Source organism: Anastrepha ludens, chromosome 6, assembly GCF_028408465.1.
Source record: "Anastrepha ludens isolate Willacy chromosome 6, idAnaLude1.1, whole genome shotgun sequence".
In the NCBI taxonomy this organism is placed as follows: domain Eukaryota; kingdom Metazoa; phylum Arthropoda; class Insecta; order Diptera; family Tephritidae; genus Anastrepha; species Anastrepha ludens.
This window is the reverse complement of record NC_071502.1, coordinates 20,752,837-20,770,537: the sequence shown is the minus strand read 5'-3', so window position 1 is coordinate 20,770,537 and position 17,701 is coordinate 20,752,837. Positions and strand designations below refer to the sequence as shown.

Genomic DNA, 17,701 nt, shown 5'->3' with positions numbered 1-17,701 from the left:
CGATTTTGATGTTTTGCTTATTAAAAACTTCTTCAGCAGTGAAAATTGTTTCATCTGTGAAAAGAATATTTTCATGGCCGTTAACCGCGCGCCACCGAAGAAGCTGCTAGCATCTGTCGAGTCTAATTTTCTTCAAGAGCCTTGTCAAAAAATGATTAGTTGAGCGACGGAAGGGTTTCATGTCCAAATAGACTTGACATAGATCTGGTTGTTGTTGTAGCAGCCACAACATTCCCCATACATGTATATATATATATATATAGATACAAAAAAAAAAAATGTCACAGAATATATGGCAGTACTAAGTATTTCTATTCTAGCTAACAACTTAAGCTTCGGGGTTGCTTCGTAAAATTTAATTTTCCATCAATTTTTGGTTATGGCCTTTTAAAAAGTATCCTCGAACAGGACGAAAAAAAGCGCCGGCTGCTCAACCGCAGGTTTTAAAAAAAGGTGTCCAATGGAGGGTTAAAAGTTGTTAAGGCACAGTTTTCGCAGGATGTCTCTCACTGTCTTGGATTTAACTTAACCTCTTTCTTGCTCACATCTACTAGATTACATAAAAATGTTGATTTTATTGTATATGGAAGCAAGATGACACGAAAAAATGTAATTGCACTCAACCAATTAGCTCGGCCTCAGCCAAACAACTTATTATTATTAAATACATCTTTATATGCATTACAAAAGAAGACGGAAAATGAAAAACCTTAAATTTATTATCGGCGAACATGGCCCCCATTAAAACACGGCGCCTTGGTGACTTTTTGTTTTTGTTTGATGAAAAGTATTAATGGCTACAAAATATCCGGTTTACGACATAGTTACGGTGGAACGTTGGAAAAGTTCAAGCGTCAAGGTGCTCAAAAATGCGGGTAAGGATTTATTTCCAACCAATTGACTTTCTATTAGCGGTTTTAGTGTGGCCGAATAGGGCGTCTCAAGCATATCCAATGCATGATTCGATTCATTCAAACGGAAATTTAAATAGTCGTCTGGACTTTCCGCATACATACTGGATAGCCTAAATTATGACAGAAAATATATATGAAATAAAATGATAAGATTATAATAAACAAATAATAGCACTTGGACTGGGTTCCAAGCTAGCAATGACGTAAGCGTAACTCACTTGTAATTTGTATTTAATCCCAATCGATCGATTCGATAGCCAAACAACAAATAGCAAACTTCCCGAAATTCCATGCTTGCTGACTTGTAGCATTCTTTCATTTTCTTCATTTTTGAATTGGTAGACTCGAGCTCGGCACGCAATTGATTCATTTCTTTGATATTTATTGTCATGTTCGTCGTTTCGTTGAGTCGTGCTTGCGTCACCTCATTATCCTCTTCCAATTTTTTATTGCGCCGCTTTAAGCGTTCAATCTGATCATTAAAACAACTGATTATTTGAAATATATGTGTAAATATGTATGCTTTACATACCTCTGCTTGTAATTTTTCAATTAGATTTTCGGAATTTTTGTAAGCATCGGCTGCTGGATTTTTCGTCAAATGCACAATTTTATATTTTCCCACACTAAAGTCGCCTTTCAAGCAACGATGTTCCAGCTCTAATTCTAACTCCTCTTTGCGGCGACGCAAGCGCTCATTTTCCAATCTCATCGTGTCCAACTCTTTTCTTATGTGCTCATAGGCCTCGGTGCTTATGACATTTTCAATTGTCTGATCGGCGACGGGCAATTGTTTGGCGTTCGTCAACTCTTTTTCCAAATTGCTGCACATATCTTTGTAGCCTATTAGTGTCTTCTCGAGCATGTCTAGACGTGAACGCAATTGCACATCGCCATTCCCGATATCAGCTGCCACGTTGGCATTGGAGACTGAAAGTATTGAGTGAATTATTTGAATCATTTAGTTTTGTATAAGAAAATAGCAAACGCGCACACGCTTCGCTGTAGGTAGGTAGGTATGGTGGCTGTCAGTTGACGCACCTAGGCCTGCTGTAGGCCCATTGTGATACCACCAGGGCTGTCCCCTCTTCTCATTCTACATTGTCCTCAATGAACCCACCTGTGGTTTTAATAAATCTAACAAGACTTGTTATTTTTATATTGGCTACTTCTGCCAAGTTATTCAGGGAACTTTTTCCTAAAATATTGAACCTTCTCCTATCCAGAGCTATGTACCCGCAAAGAAAGTGTTCTATAGTCTCTTCTTCTTCAATGTCTTTACAGCTTCTGCAATAGTCGTTACAGCGTGCTCCCAATCTACAGGCATGCCTGCCAATCAGACAATGCCCTGTTAGGACCCCAAGAAGATTTATCATGTTGTTGCTGTAGCAGTAACTTTGTCCTGTCAGTGTAGTGTAATCACCGGTCGTCATCATCTAGCTCATCTAACGGTAGGCCCAGGAAACTTGCTGTTTCGACAGGTTGGGTCCAGAGGGAGAGCGGTGTTAGATGAGTGGGTTTGATGGGGCATGTGAAAAGATGGTTAGTGTCGTGCTGGGTGCCTTCACATGCCGGACATATGTTTAGTATGTCGGGGTCAATTCTGAATAAGTAGGAGTTTAACCTGCTGCAGTATCCAGAAAATCTACGTTCTGTGTTCTTCCTGTTCAGTTTCAACAGTCGGTTTGTGCGGCCCATATTCCATTCTGACCACGTCATTCTATTTGTCAGGTCACGGGTCAAGCACTGAGTCCATAGTCTGTTGGCAGCTCTGATAGTGCGTTTGTCTATAAGCATCTTAAAAGTTGATAAAGGCATATGTATGTTCACTTTGTCTAGTTGGATCGGTATTGTGGTACCCAATCTCGCTAGTTCATCTGCTTTGCAGTTGTCCACAATGTCTCTGTGATTCGGCACCCAGAGCAGGTTTATTACAAAGTACTGTGATAGTTCTGTCAAAACGTCGATACATTCTTTTAGTGTCTTCGAGTTAATATTAGGCTATTGTAAAGCTTTCAGGGCCGATTGGCTATCAGAATATATATTTATATCTCTTGTGGTGAGAACACTTTTATTTAGGGCTAGCGGGCCTTCCCTGATAGCCAGAAATCCAGCTTGAAATACACTACAGTGATTCGGTAGCTTCGCTGTGATTCAATCAATTTTAAGTTAAAATATTTATCTTCCTGCATCTAAAATCTGTTTTGAATTTGAATCAAAGCGAAGCGATTCCTAGAGTTATTTCGACCACAGCGCCACCTAACGAAAAAAAATCTTGCGATTTGCTTTTAATTGGCTTGAAAGCAAATTTATCAGCTTACACGAAAAAACCGCAAAATTTCTATATACAGTGCACTCGCGGTAACTCGAATAGCCGCTAAGTCGAACGACGTGCTAACTCGAACACATTTTTTCCCCTATTGACTTCTTTGTAACTCGAACAATAAAAAAGCGCTATAACTCGAACAAAAAAACAAATTTATTTGTACACACATTCTTTTCAAACATGTACATTTTGTACATAGATACATATGTAATAGTATATGTATATAAATTATATGTATACTAGTGTATTGTCCATATGAATATTTCGGCGTTAATATCCCGTTAGTTTTCTGGGAACAACATCTTGCATTGACCAAATTGCTTTAAATTTGTCATTTGTAGTATATCAGTGCACGTGAGTAATGGATCGTAAAAGGTTGAAGTGTTTAACATTAAAAGAGAGGGCTGAAGTCCTTAACAAAATTAAACGTGGACGTAGTGTTACTTCTCTAGCGAAGGAATATGGGGTAGCCAAGTCCACCATAAGTCTTATAAAAAAGAAAGATAAGGCAATTTATGGCTTGCACTAACGCTACCGGCAACCATAAGCTTAAACTTCTCGTTATTGACAAAGCAAGAAATCCTCGTGTTTTCAAAAATTTTAACTGTGGAGTACAAAAATTCCAAATCAGCCTGGATGACTTCGGCGATTTTCAAAGACTGGTTTCATAATTCGTTCGTGCCGCAGGTAAAATCCAGATTCATTAAAACAATTTTTTTAACCAAGTTAAATGACTTTAATAATTAGGTAAGAAACAATTTGAAAGATGGGGACTACCTGAGAAGGCTCTTCTTCTAATTGATAATGCCCCATCACATCCCAACGAAATCGAATTAAAGTCCGAGGATGGTTTAATTTTAACTATGTTTATGCCGCCGAATGTGACACCATTGATCCAGCCAATGGACCAAAATGTAATTCGTATAACGAAACTATGCTACAGAAATTTTCTACTGGCTTCCATTTTCAACAATCGATCGAAAAATCGATATCGATGACTGTTTTTTTAACATAGCACACTCAATTGATAAGTCGAACAAATTCGATAAATCGAACAGCGCCTGTTTTAATTAGTTCGAGTTATCGCGAGTGCACTGTATTAAGACGCATATGCTTACATGTAAGATCCTTTTCGAAATTCTCCAGCAGCTGCTTGTAACAATCGCGTTCCTTGGAAACCAAAAACAATTTGCGTTGTATGCGTTCTTTGAAGTTCTTGTGCCTTTTTAGTGCCACGTTAAGTTCCTCTATGTTCTTAACATAAATTTCACATTTCTAAAAGATTGAAACATATAATTTCGGACGTGCCCTTTAGATTTTATAATTTGTTGACGTTTTTGTTTTTCTAACAAACCTGTTTGTAATCCAGTAATTCACATTTCATAGTCTTCGTCTCCGACTGTGTGCTCCGCTTTTCACTTATCATGATTATATCATTTTGGAGTAACTGTTCAATGCGCGAACGCAAGGCCATCGGGCTGACCAACATGTTGGCAAGACAATGGTCCTGTGCCACCTTCACCCATTCTTTTAGCTCTTGTTCCATATGCGAAAGTTTTACTTGCAAAGCCACTGCTTCATTGCGTCCACCCTCTTCCCGCGCTAAACGGCCCTTAAGGTCATGCACTTGTTCCTCCAGTAGCAATTTGTTTCCCAGTAATTCCTGCAGATTTTTATTATTCGTGCGCAAACGCTCGAGCTCTTTATCCATATCTGGTATACTTAGCAAACGAGTTTGAGATTTCTACGAGTATAGATAACAAAATAAAATAAAAATGTGTAGTGAGTGTTGTTGTTGTTGTTGTTGTTGTAGCAGTAGTGAGTGTCTCTATTTCTATGGTTGGCGTGTAATAGTGTGATATAAAATGATTATAGGAATATGTCGCTAATGTAATTGGCAACACCAGCGTAAAGTTGAATGCATAATTTTACCTTGGTTATTTCCTTCCAATCTTCATACGAAGCTATTTGGTATTCTAATTCTTTAATGCGAGAATTTGCCGTTTCTAATTCTTGCTGATCTTTTTCATGCTCAATTTTAAGTGCCTCATACGAATTTGCATGCAATTTATACTCTTTTAGTACGCTTTTTAAATTTGCCATTTCATCTGTTATTAATTCCAATTCCTATAAGTATACGCAATTATCAAGACAAATGTATACCACAAGGAGTCCATTAAAACTTACCATTTCCAGTTTGTCTGTGTGTCGTCGGTATTCACTTATCTCATTCTCCATGCTGTTTTGCATTTGGCGCGAATGATCCTCAATCTCCAACTTAGTACGTTGTAATGTATGTATTTCTTCTTCGTAACGGTGCTTTTGTTGTGTCAATTCCCGCTGAGTGCGTATAAGCTCTTGTTTGGCACCCTGCTCACGTTTGCGCACCACTTGCAAATGCTTTTCTACGTCCTGCACTTTATTAGCGGAAAAATCACACTGCTTCTTCAGCTCAGTCACTTTGCTCTCATAAAGAGTTTCTACTTCTGCACGTAGCTTGTGCTGGCGCTCGATTTCCAGCTTCAACTTGGAAATCTGCAATGAAAATATTAAGTTCTGTATTATTAAAGCAAATCTCTTGAAGCACACAAACTTACGCGAGACTTAGCTTCGATCAAATCGGCTTTAATTCGCCGTGTTTCCCAAGGGCTTGATGGTGTAGTACTTATAGATGCATTGCTTTCGTTGTCGCAACTAAGATTGGAATTCTCATGGCGACGTTTCTTAGGTACTGAAATGAGGTCTCAATTTAGTGACGTTTGGCATTAAGTATTGCATCCTTTTCATTTTAAATTTACTTACATGAAGCAGAATCAGCGAAGGAATCGTTTAAGTATTCAAAACTCAGCTTTTTCGGAGCAGAATAAGTCATACTATCATTGAATTTTTCCATTATTTTATCAAAATTGGTCTTAATATTCTCCATTTTGTTAACCGGAAGAGCTCTTTTATGCAATTTGTTTAAGCGATTAATTTGCCACTTTCTTTATCTAAAAACCGTTTTCTCTTGTAGCAATTAAATTCTATAATTTCCAATAGCACAAATACTCAAGTAATTAAATATAGAAAAAACCTAGTACTGAAATGGTACAGAATAATAAGCCGCTTTTTACTTGTCAAACGCCTTGCTTCTGTATTCTGCGTTGTTTAATAAAAATTGACAGTTCTTTTTTATCAATATTCGTGACATTTCATGCTTAACACTGCGTTCCCACTGACATATGGCACACATTTGTTTACAGCAGTCAAAAGAAATTATTATTATGGGTACCGACAGGTAAAATTTCTTGTAGACTACGAAAGCCTCATAAGTCTACGAGTTCGTAAAACCGCTGACAAAATATGTATTAGAAGTGGTTTACATAAATTGTGTAAGTTTAAACTACGCTTTAGCCAATAAATTTGAGCTAGGACAGAAATCAACCCGTTTTAATGGAATCACATAAATATTTATCGAGGTGCATTCACGTAACAGTGCGTGTAAAAGTTTTAATTTAAGCGTTTGGACTACTGGTAAAATAATATTTATTAATACCAAAGGAAATTTTGAGTGTGGTTTAGTAATTCCCCCTATGGCTTCGCGTTTTAGTGTCCAAATGGGGGACACACTCCAAAAATACTTTAATTTAAAACGAAATTCTTTGCACTTTTTGTAAATTTCGGATATAAGCGAATTGCAAAAAAAAATATTTTAAGATTACGTTAAGACACAGTATTTTTTGTTGCACCAATTCACAAGTTGTTGACGAGAGAGTGATTTGGAGAGGGAGCGAATGCCAAGGCGTTCATACTCCAGCAAAAAACTTTATGATCTCATTCTTCTCATAGACTTTTCAAATCATTTTTTTTTATATCCTCATTCACTCAGCTCACGACTATTCCGTCGTACACGGTTCTCGGCAGTTGTTTTTGCACCATCCCATTTGATGTCGGTATCTGATAGCTTGCCCAACATCGACCTGCTCCAAGTAAGCTTTGATCCCTTGCGGGTTCCAGTCCAATGCCATTTTCGTGAAGCCATCTGGTTGTTTTCGATGCGAAGTTATCCACCGCCACTTTCTGTGTTTGATTTTCCATAGGATGGGCTCCTCATTCGTTGATCTCCACAGCGCGTCGTTGCTAATGGTGTTCGGCCAGAATATTTTATAGATAATGCGGAGGCATTTGTTGACGAAAGATTGTGTGATTGTGTTAGAGACTTTACTTATGTACAACAATACGGACTTAGCACATGAGCCAATTATTCGCAGTTTAGAGTGACTGGAGATTTGTGCACTCGCCACTACTGTGTGCATTCGCCCGAACGCCGCTCTTGCTTTGTTTAATCTGTAGTTGACATCTGCTCCGCCGACTGTTGTGATAGTGCAGCAGAGGTAGCAGAAGCTTTCAACAAATTCCACCGCACACCTGTCAGCCATTATATGTCTTGCTTACCGACTTGCTAAGACTTACCGTAGACTAAAAACAAAAACAATTCAAAGTAACGAAGTTGCCGAGAGTAAACACAACGGGCAACATCGAATGAGTAATCGCCGATATATTGCAATTAAAATTGCTATGTCTGCATGCAGTCCATATTACTATTTGTACATGTGCATGGAAATATAAATCTGGCAGCACTCATTGTAATTGCGACAATGAATGTCTTTATTTCGTTTTGTTTTATTTACAGTATTCTACGGTTTTAGCTAAGGCAAATTCATATAAGGTGGTAGTAGCTGGAAATAAGTCAAGTGTATAGTGAATCCTGTTAAAGACTTAATTTAGCTTTAAAATGTCCACTGGCCTGAAAGATTTTGGATGTGAAATAAAAAAGTTAAGTGAAGAGATTCAAAATCTACGCCGAAAATTGGCTATCAAGACTCGGCAGCTTCATGATTTGCAATCAGCTCAACGTGCATCTGCAACTGACGGTCAAGCCGATATAGAAACCACACCACGCGTAAATGATCTAACAAATGATGAAATTACACGTTACAGCCGCCAACTTATACTTCCTGGTTTCGGAGTTGCGGCACAAACAAAGCTCAAAAACTCTTCTTTTCTTATTATAGGCATGGGCGGTCTTGGTTGCCCAGCTGCTCAGTACCTAATTGGAGCGGGATGTGGCCGTTTGGGCTTAGTGGATTACGACCAAGTAGAACGAGGCAATTTACATCGTCAAATATTGCACACCGAAGCAACAATTCGTATGTCGAAAGTGAAATCGGCGAAATATGCTCTCGAACAAATTAATCCAAATTGCCAAATTGCCACCTACAAACTCGCGTTGGATAGCAGAAATGCAATGGATATAATAAAACAATACGATGTTGTTTTGGACTGTACAGATAACGTTGTTACAAGATACTTGATCAATGATGCGTGCGTGTTGCTACATAAACCTTTGGTATTCGGCAGTGCTTTACAATTTGACGGCCAATTAGCTATTTACAATTATGGCATTTCATGTCCTTGCTATAGATGCCTCTTTCCGATTCCACCGGCACCAGAAACTGTTACAAACTGCAGAGATAGTGGTGTGTTGGGTGCTATCACGGGCGTAATCGGTGCTATGCAAGCCTTAGAAGCAATAAAAGTTGCTACAGGAGTGGGTGAAACACTTGCCGGGAGGCTACTTATGTTCGATGGAGTAAATACCACGTTTAGAAATTTCAAGCTACGCGGGCGCAGTCCAGATTGCAAAGTGTGCTCAGAGAATCCTACGATTACTCAGTTGATTGACTATGAACGTTTCTGTGGCATGCGTGCCTCAGACGACATTCAAAATCTCGAAGTGTTGTCGCGGGACGATCGCATCACCGTTTTGGAGTACATCGACATGAGGTCACAGCCACATTTGTTAATAGATGTACGACCTCCTAATGAATTTGATATATGTCGTCTACCTGCAGCTGTTAATGTACCTCTGAAAAAAATATTAGACAATAGTTTTATAGAACGTTTTACTAAAGAGTTTTCAGATGAAAAATTGCCGAAAATTTTAATTTGTCGCTGTGGCAACGACTCGCAATTAGCAGGCCAGCACATTTTAAGCGTATATCCCTCACATAACATAAAGGATGTCATCGGTGGTCTTTCTGCTTGGCATAATATGGCAGATACGCAGTTTCCAGTATATTGAGCTGAACAATGGGCAAATTGTATATAGATTATAAATTTAACAATTATTTAATTCAAAGAATTTTAATTGTGTAAATAGTAACTAAAATATTTTACATATGTGAAATAAATAAATATATGCATGTATAATATGAATATATCGGGTGCTCTTTTAAGAGCTTTAGAACTTAACATGATAATACAAAACAGAAATATTTTACGAATAGGAATGATTTTTTTTATTATAATCTGGTAGATAATTTGCCTATCGGCTCTTGGCTCTCCTGGATTCTTCCATTGGGACGATTGGGCTTTGATTTCAATGTCAGCAGTTATGACCATTTTTAAGCAAAACTGGATCATTGTTGACGTCATTCAATAATTTCTGATCGGTGCTCATAAGATGTTGTTTTTGGTAAAAATTCTGCAATTTCGGAACGAACTTTCAGAAAAGATTGCATGGCATGAGCCCACCGATATGCCGACATCCTTAGCAACTTCTCCAATTGCGATTCGACGATTCTCCATAACAATTTTCTTCCCTTTTTTAACATTTTCATCGGTTGTTGATGGGGGGTTTAGAGCGAGCGTCGTCATTCACATCTTCTCGACATTTTCTGAAAAGCTTGGACGACTTGTAAGCATTTTTTTGACTCACAGTACTCTCACCGTATGTCACTGTCAAAATTTCAAGTGTTTTTGAGCAATTAATTCCATTTTTTACACAAAAATTGATGCAACTTCTTTGATCCTTTTTTTCCGATAGCAGAAAATCGCAAAACACACAAAACATTTGTCTTATTTATGCCCATGGTTGGTTTTATTTTGCTACCACGAAGAAGTTGCTTATAATGTCTAAGTGCGTGGACCGAATTTAAAAATTATAACACACAAATGTTGTTACTATATCAAACTTTTCATTTATAGTACTTTTTCATAAATGACCATTCAGAATTAATAGCAATATTTATCGTTAAAAATGCTTCATTTTAGTATAAGCTTGAAAAAATGCCCTATTACGGAAGCTTATTTTTTATATACAAAAACAGATAAGTAAAAATATTCACTTATAAACACTCTTTATTGATTCAAGATTTGATTTAAAGGTATTTTTACTCAATAATACTACGAATTTTATTAAAATTCTATTATTACAAATGTTCTTCTAAACCTTTGTAATACCATGCAAAATAAATGTGTGGGAGTAACTGTCCAAGGAACGATAGTGAGACAAGAATAAACCGTAACAAGAAAAAACCCAGTCAACCAACAATGAGGCTCGATAGAATTTTTGTGGTTTCTAAGAGTTAAATCAATCTTAGGCCTTCAATAAATCATTATTTAAAAAAATAATGAAAATTTGGACTAAAAATCGTGATAAAATAATATTTTCAGAAAAAGGGGAAATTTTGAATAAAAAATCGCGCGATGGATCGATAAATCATTTTTTTTTCAAAAATAGTGAAAATTTGAAATAAAAAATCGCGGTAAAATAATATTTTCAAAAAAGGGGAAATTTGGAATAAAAAATCGCGCTATGGATCGATAAATCATTATTTTCGAAAATAATGAAAATTTGGACTAAAAAATCGCGATAAAATAATACTTTTAAAAAAAGTTAGAATTTTAAAGTATTTTCATAAAAATCGATAAATCATTATTTTCAAAAAAAGTGAAAATTTGGACTGAAAAATCGCGATAAAATAATATTTTCATAAAAAGTGAAAATTATGAATAAAAAATCGCGCGATTTTAATTTTCGCCAGCTGCGCTTTTTTGTTTGGAAATGTACATATAGACATGTTACAGCAAAAAAAAATATTTTCATAAAAATCGGTAAATCATTATTTTCAAAAAAATCGCCATAAGATAATATTTTCAAAAAAGTGAAAATTTGGAATAAAAAATCTGCGCTGGCTTCTATATGTATATGTTACAAACAATTTTTTTTTATAAAATAAAATTATAAAAATAATAAATTTTTCGCCAGCGGTACTTATAAATTTTACGATAAAACAAAATTTTCATAAATAGTATGAATTATAAAATCTAAGCTAAATGCTTGCTGGGTTAAGAATTGCTTTATATATTTCTCTTCAACGATATTTCAGTACAAGATGCAAATACGGTGGTAAAAACCTAATTTTTAAGCTTTTTCTGGGAGTTCTATAGAGACCCTAGGGGGTTGGGACTTTCATAGTTATAATGGTGTGTTCTCGCTCTTTCTATTAGGCGTGGTGGGCGGTGCCACGCCACCTCCCCCTCCGCCCCACATCAAAATATATTGTGGTAGTAATGGAAAGTATAGCAAAAAAAAAAAAATAATCGAAAGTCGAATGTACGTAGCCCGCAAAATTTGAAAATCCCCCTTACTTTTTGAACAAACCTCGTATTTGGTATTATGTTAATTTCTGTATTTATGAATAAAGCGACAGACTAATCACCTACCCAGTCAGAAATCAAATAGATTAACGAAACCAACGCAAGACAAGTCTTGTCGAGGCCCTATGCTTCCGAGAAGAAGGAAAAAAAGAATAAATTGCTAACAGTTTTAAAGATATAGTTCAGACTCAAAAATTGATATACGAGTATAGGAAAGTTTTGTTGGAGGAAGTGAGCGGTCGTATTCTGAACAATTCTTTTTCCTCCCCGAGTCATATAATATTAATTGGACGAACCCTCCTCCATCTACGCTTGCTCCTATTGAGCTCATTATATGCTTCATAAGCTGTGTTCGTTATCTGTGCAATTTTAGAAACTCTTGATGCGAATTTGATAATTAGTTCCTGGTCTTTCAGATTTAATTTTTTCCTATCCAAACACAAAAGCTAGCCGCACAAATTTTAATTGAATAAAAACTCAAAATATTTAAATCAGTTGTTTTGCTTTCTGCTTTGAAAATATTTATGCTGACTTATAGTCCAGGAGCCATCGGTCGATTTTGGACTGCGTTTTTATACCGTTAATTTCTTGACTATACTTGTGACTTGCTGACATATTTTCCCCCCTCTATGGTGCAGCTAACTATTTTTTTTCTACTAAATGTCAACAATACACAAAAAAATTTCATCCGGTATTAAATGAGTTCTTAAAAATTTTTTTTGACACGTTTCGCAGCGTGCGTGGATCACGTACCCACCGCTATTGGACCAGCTGACGGTTGCTTTCGTCATCCATTGGATGACGTCTGCCTTCAGTATTAAAATCAGTCGGCATGAAATGAGGAGGTCAAAATGATCCCTGGCTCCCGGACTATTATAAAAGCTAACTTTACGACGACATTTGCACACAATAAAAATGTAACTGCCGGTACGTCGTAAAGTGCTTTCGTCAATGTGTATAAGAGTTTATCGAATTGTCAGTGTAATATAACAGTACGTTCACATATGCAGTGAGGACTGTAAATCCACAAAAATTAATGTACCAGTTTACATGTGGCAGATTAGCTGCAAAATTAACAATCGGAAGCAATCAACATTGTTTTGAAAGGTTTTCCTTAATAGCAATTGGTTTGGATATTTTATTATTTTGCTGGGTTGGATTGAGCGTATGCGCCTTTCTTCTGGCTGCATACAAGGAGAAGGTGTATTGGAGTCTTCTGGGATTGGTCGCAGAAACGGCAAGAGTCATTAGATCCAGTGCATAAGCAGACGACTAGGCAGTCTGCAGTGGCCTGTGAGAATGTCCGTGATTATTCATTTTTGGAGAGGGTTATGAGTTTTTAAACCTCTTTTGGTTGTACCCTCCCAACAAGGATTTCGCTTGGCGCAGCCCTATAGTTTGGTGTCAGCAAACCTGGTTTAGCCCTAGCTCTTCAATCCTAAGCTTCTTCTTGATGGTGTGTTGTCCGATAGCAAAGAGTTCTATTAAAGGCGAGGCCACATCCGCTCTCGCCAATGCGTCCGCTATTTCGTCCGCTGTGTCCTGGGGCCCAAATTAGCCGAATGCGATTGTGCGTCTCTAGTAGATTGAGTTTATCGATACACCCAAGGACCAGTGACGATTTGATTTCACAGGACGATAGGGCTCTCTTGCCAGCAAGTGCTACTTTGGCCTTAGTAGGCAAATGAGAAGTAAAATTCCTCCTCTTGACGAACAAAACTAACACTCTACAAGGCTCTCATCATGCTCGTCCTAACATATGGCGCAGAAACTTAGGCGAAGACAACATCCGATGAAGCGACGCTTGGAGTGTTCGAGAGAAAGATTCTGCGTAAGATTTTTGGACCTTTGCACGTTGGCAACGGCGAATATCACAGATGATGGAACGATGAGCTGGATGAGCTTTACGACGACATAGACATATCGTGGCGAATAAAGATCCATCGGCTTCGTGGGCTGGGTCATGTCATACGAATGGGTACAAACGCTCGCTTTGAAAGTATTCGACGCGGTACCAGCTGGTGGTAGCAGAGGAAGAGGAAGGCCTCCACTGCGTTGGAAAGATCAGGTGGAGAAGGATTTGGCCTCACTTGGTGTGTCCAACTGGCGCCGGTTAGAACGAAGAAGTCGTTTCTTTGTTAAACTCGGCAAAAATCGCGTAAGAGGTTATCGGACCAATTAAGAAGAAGAAGATGTGGAAACTATTCCGCAAATTATTTTAAAATTTGCCATTTTTAGCTAAAAAGGTTTCATATGCTTAGAATAAAATGAGAAAAAAGAGCAGAGAGCCGGCGAAGAGCGGCCGATGCCAATTAATCAGTCGGACTGTATTTCAGTAATCGTTACATTTTTATGCTTTCTGGAAAAAATAAAATATATAAAAAAGGATCACAAGCCATTTAAATTAGTTTGCATTTTTACGTGCCAATACCCACAGTGCGAGCTTGACTGAGTAGTCATTCAAATAAAACAAAAATATTCGCTGCGTCGTTGTTTTTCATATTAGTTTCAGGAAATCCCCATTAAGTCATAGTAAAGTGTTGTCATGCCACAATTTGAGGAAAACTCACCCAATATGTGTTGAGGGGCTCATGGCTGTGGAGAAATTATACAAACTACGATGCAGCTCAAAGAATTAAAATATTTCGAATGCTCTCTAGTGGCATATATGTATGTATGTATATATTTGTAGTTTTGCTTTATTCCTGTATGTGCGTATGTATGTATGAATGTATGTATGTATGTACGTAGGTATGTATGAATGTATGTGTGCAAAAACAATATTTTCAAACATTAAACGTTTATTTAAATTATTTGCTGCAAGTGGTAGGCATTGCGAAATACTGAAGATTTGTAATGTACTTCAAATAAGTGTAATGGGTGTGTTTTTAGATGTATAGAATTTGAGATATGAAGAGTTATTTGGAAAACCAGCTGCCTAAGTAGACACATTTGATATTTCTGCTCAGCAAATAAGGGGTAAGACTACCTCAACGGCATGAAAATTAGATGGTTACAAATAATATTTTTTAATGAAATTATTAGACGTATGTAGAGTTTTTTTCCTTTATCTACAAATATTTTACGAAACAAAAAACAAAATCCATTTTTAGTAGCGGGAATACATGGCCCGCTTGGGACAGCTTTTCCAGAACACTTCTTCATGGTAGGTGTGATAGACAACACAATTTTTATCTGAAGCAAGTAAGTCAGGAATTTTTTTTTATTAAATTTGGTAAATTATCTACAATGAGACGTAGCCTTTTTACGCGAATAGGAGGACTTGAAAAAATTTTATAAATTTTTGTTTTGGTAAAAAACTTTGTTAAAAAATAAATTTTTTTTTTTAATATGCCTATGAGACTCTGTGTATAATATATTTAAAAAGATGTGTACCAAGATTTAGAATCAAGAAAGATTTTACACTACATACGTTTTCCACAGCAAGCCGAATGGAGGAAAATTCATTGGTATATTCGACATCAAAATCTGACGGTTCTAAGATGAACTGTGGTGGTGTGGGAGCTGGCCTCTATTTGGAGCTGCTCAACTTAGCCAAATCAATCCGACTTCCTGACTATGCCAGCGTGTTTCAGGCAGAACTATTAGCAATCAGAGAAGCATGCAAATCACTAAAGCTCTACAAGGAAGTTGGTGCAAGAGTAGCTGTCCTTTCAGACAGTCAAGCAGCTATCAATGCCTTAGATTACAATTACATTTCATCCAAAATAGTTTTACAGTGTAAAGAGGAACTAGAACTGCTTGGTCGTTGGCTTCAAATTGCTCTGATATGGGCTCCCGTCCTAGGAATTTAGAGAGTAATGAGATAATGGATGAGCTAGCACGAAAAGGTGCGGCACTAAACATAACAGAGACGGTGGCAGTTGCTACCCCATTCAAGACAACAAAAACATTCAGACTACTATGCCTTAGCTGAAAGAAGGTGAAATCAATCAACTACATGCACTACATCAAGAAAAACATGACCCTCGTACAACAACTAGAGGACGAATATCCTATAAGGATGCTCTCGCCCAAGTATCTCACGTCTCACTGCAACCCTTAGAGGTCACTGGAAAGCAGGGGATTTTACAGCCAGACTCAACCTTCTTTCAATCCCACGCGGAGGGGTTGGAAGAAAGTATTTTTCAATACTTCTGCGAATGTCCAGGTCTAGCTAGAACAAGACTTCGCTCTTTCGGCAAGCCTTTCTTACAAAAGGTAAATGAAATTTTAGACATACAGAAAAGTTTGCTGTTATACTTGGATCTCACGAAATGGATCTGACTAAAAAAAAAATACAAAACAAAACAAACATCAAATAGTAGTAGCAAAACAGCACTAATCGCTAATTGGGAGCATTTCAATAGAAATATTCAACAATAACAAGAACAACCAGCTGAAAGTATATAGAATCAGAAGAAGACAAAGCCTTTTGCGCTATCCTGCGGCACTGCTTTCGAATAAACTGCTCGAAATATTTTTATCGGAAAAAATTTAAGAGATACATGTAAACGGCCATATTTTCCCTGATTTTCATTAAAATTATTTAAAATGAAGAAGTCAATATATTTTTTTCAAAATTGGCAGTTGATTTATACATTAAAATTATATAGATTTTTATTTTTATTTTAATCATTTAAAATGGCGGATGTACACTCAATTTTTCCAGGAAGGTCGGAGCGGGACTTCTCAATCAATTAATGGCATTGTAGCATCGGCGTCAGTGACCTGAATACAAAAAACCAAACATTTTTTTGTTTATTAATGTCATAATTTCTATATGAATTAAAAAGAAAATGGAAAAAAAATTCGCGGAATAAAATGCTCAAAAAAAAAAATGAGTTTTGGGGCGAATTTTCCTACTATTTTCACTTCGAACAAATTATTTTTTCGAAAAATTTTCGAAAACTTGAAACACATAGAAAGTAATATCATGAAAAAGATGTGTGCAAAATTTCAGGGAGATCGGTCGATCGCTTTTCGAGTTATCGTGTACGCCAATTCACGAAATATAGTTTTGAGAAAAACGCGTCTAAAGTCGGCAACGTAACTATGTATACCTCTCCCAGCGCTCGAACGCAAAGAATAGAGTCGTCACGGTTGACGATCTATAATATAAGAAATACTTAAATTTACGTTCTAAATTTTTTTGACATATTCTTAAAGGATTGTATTTAAATTTTATGAAAAAAAAAATTTTGTTTTCGAAATTTTCAAGGTATCTGTCCCCTTAATATATTCCCAAAAAAAAAATAAAAAATAAAATAAAATAAAATAAAAATACACAAGTGAAGCAAAATTGCTAAAACCTTTAAACTGCTCTTAGTGGAGGTATCAACTTCTGAGTGGCAAAAGTGCTCTGAAGTGAAAGTGCTCAAACGAATACAGAATCTACTGACTTCCAAGGATAATATTTTGAAAAACAATAATGCCATTTTCATTCTTATATTACCGTGTTTTCATTACTTGGCGCAAAATATAAAAGTCAATCCTTTTACTACATCAATTTTGTGAAAAGGTGAGGAGTCCAATCGGCTGTAGATGAGGGGAAAAGTGGTGAAGTGCAACACTTTTTCGTAGAAAAGAAAACACCATTAGCCCAATCTGAAGCTTTTTGCTGGATCGGATAGCTATTTCTCAGATGTTTAAGGCAATACTCAGTTACTCTTTTCGGAAATACATTTGAGATCTTCTGAAATATATTTGGATATTTCTGAAATACATTTCGATTTTTCAGAATGTCACTTGCTTTTTCTGAAACACAGTTGTGTTTTTCTGAACTACTGATGGGAAAGGTATAAAGCGAAAACGTGCTCATTTTAGTAAATTATCTATTTAAAAATAAATAATAATTGGCGCTTAAACTTCTGTTAGGTTTGTGGCGTGTGTCTTGATGTTGTTTCACTAATGGAGGTAACTACAGTTTTAAGTCGACTCCGAACGACAAATGGTTTTTTATGAGGAGATTTTTCAT

At 36.7% G+C, this 17,701-nt stretch overlaps 2 protein-coding genes across 2 annotated transcripts; one reads left to right on the top strand and one right to left on the bottom strand.

Annotated features, from left to right (window-relative positions):
• Positions 1-613: 613 nt before the first annotated feature.
• On the bottom strand, positions 614-6,391 carry LOC128868288 (mitotic spindle assembly checkpoint protein MAD1). The gene is made up of 9 exons (XM_054110196.1): positions 6,043-6,391; positions 5,838-5,971; positions 5,428-5,775; positions 5,173-5,367; positions 4,595-4,984; positions 4,359-4,515; positions 1,447-1,844; positions 1,133-1,386; positions 614-1,024 (listed from the first exon to the last, which is right to left on the bottom strand). The coding sequence occupies exons 1-9, from the start codon at positions 6,164-6,166 to the stop codon at positions 814-816; spliced, it is 2,211 nt and encodes a 736-aa protein (XP_053966171.1). The 5' UTR covers positions 6,167-6,391; the 3' UTR covers positions 614-813.
• Positions 6,392-7,913: 1,522 nt separating this feature from the next.
• Positions 7,914-9,498, top strand: LOC128868287 (adenylyltransferase and sulfurtransferase MOCS3). The gene has a single exon (XM_054110195.1). The coding sequence runs from the start codon at positions 8,015-8,017 to the stop codon at positions 9,362-9,364; it is 1,350 nt and encodes a 449-aa protein (XP_053966170.1). The 5' UTR covers positions 7,914-8,014; the 3' UTR covers positions 9,365-9,498.
• The last annotated feature ends 8,203 nt before the right edge of the window (positions 9,499-17,701 follow it).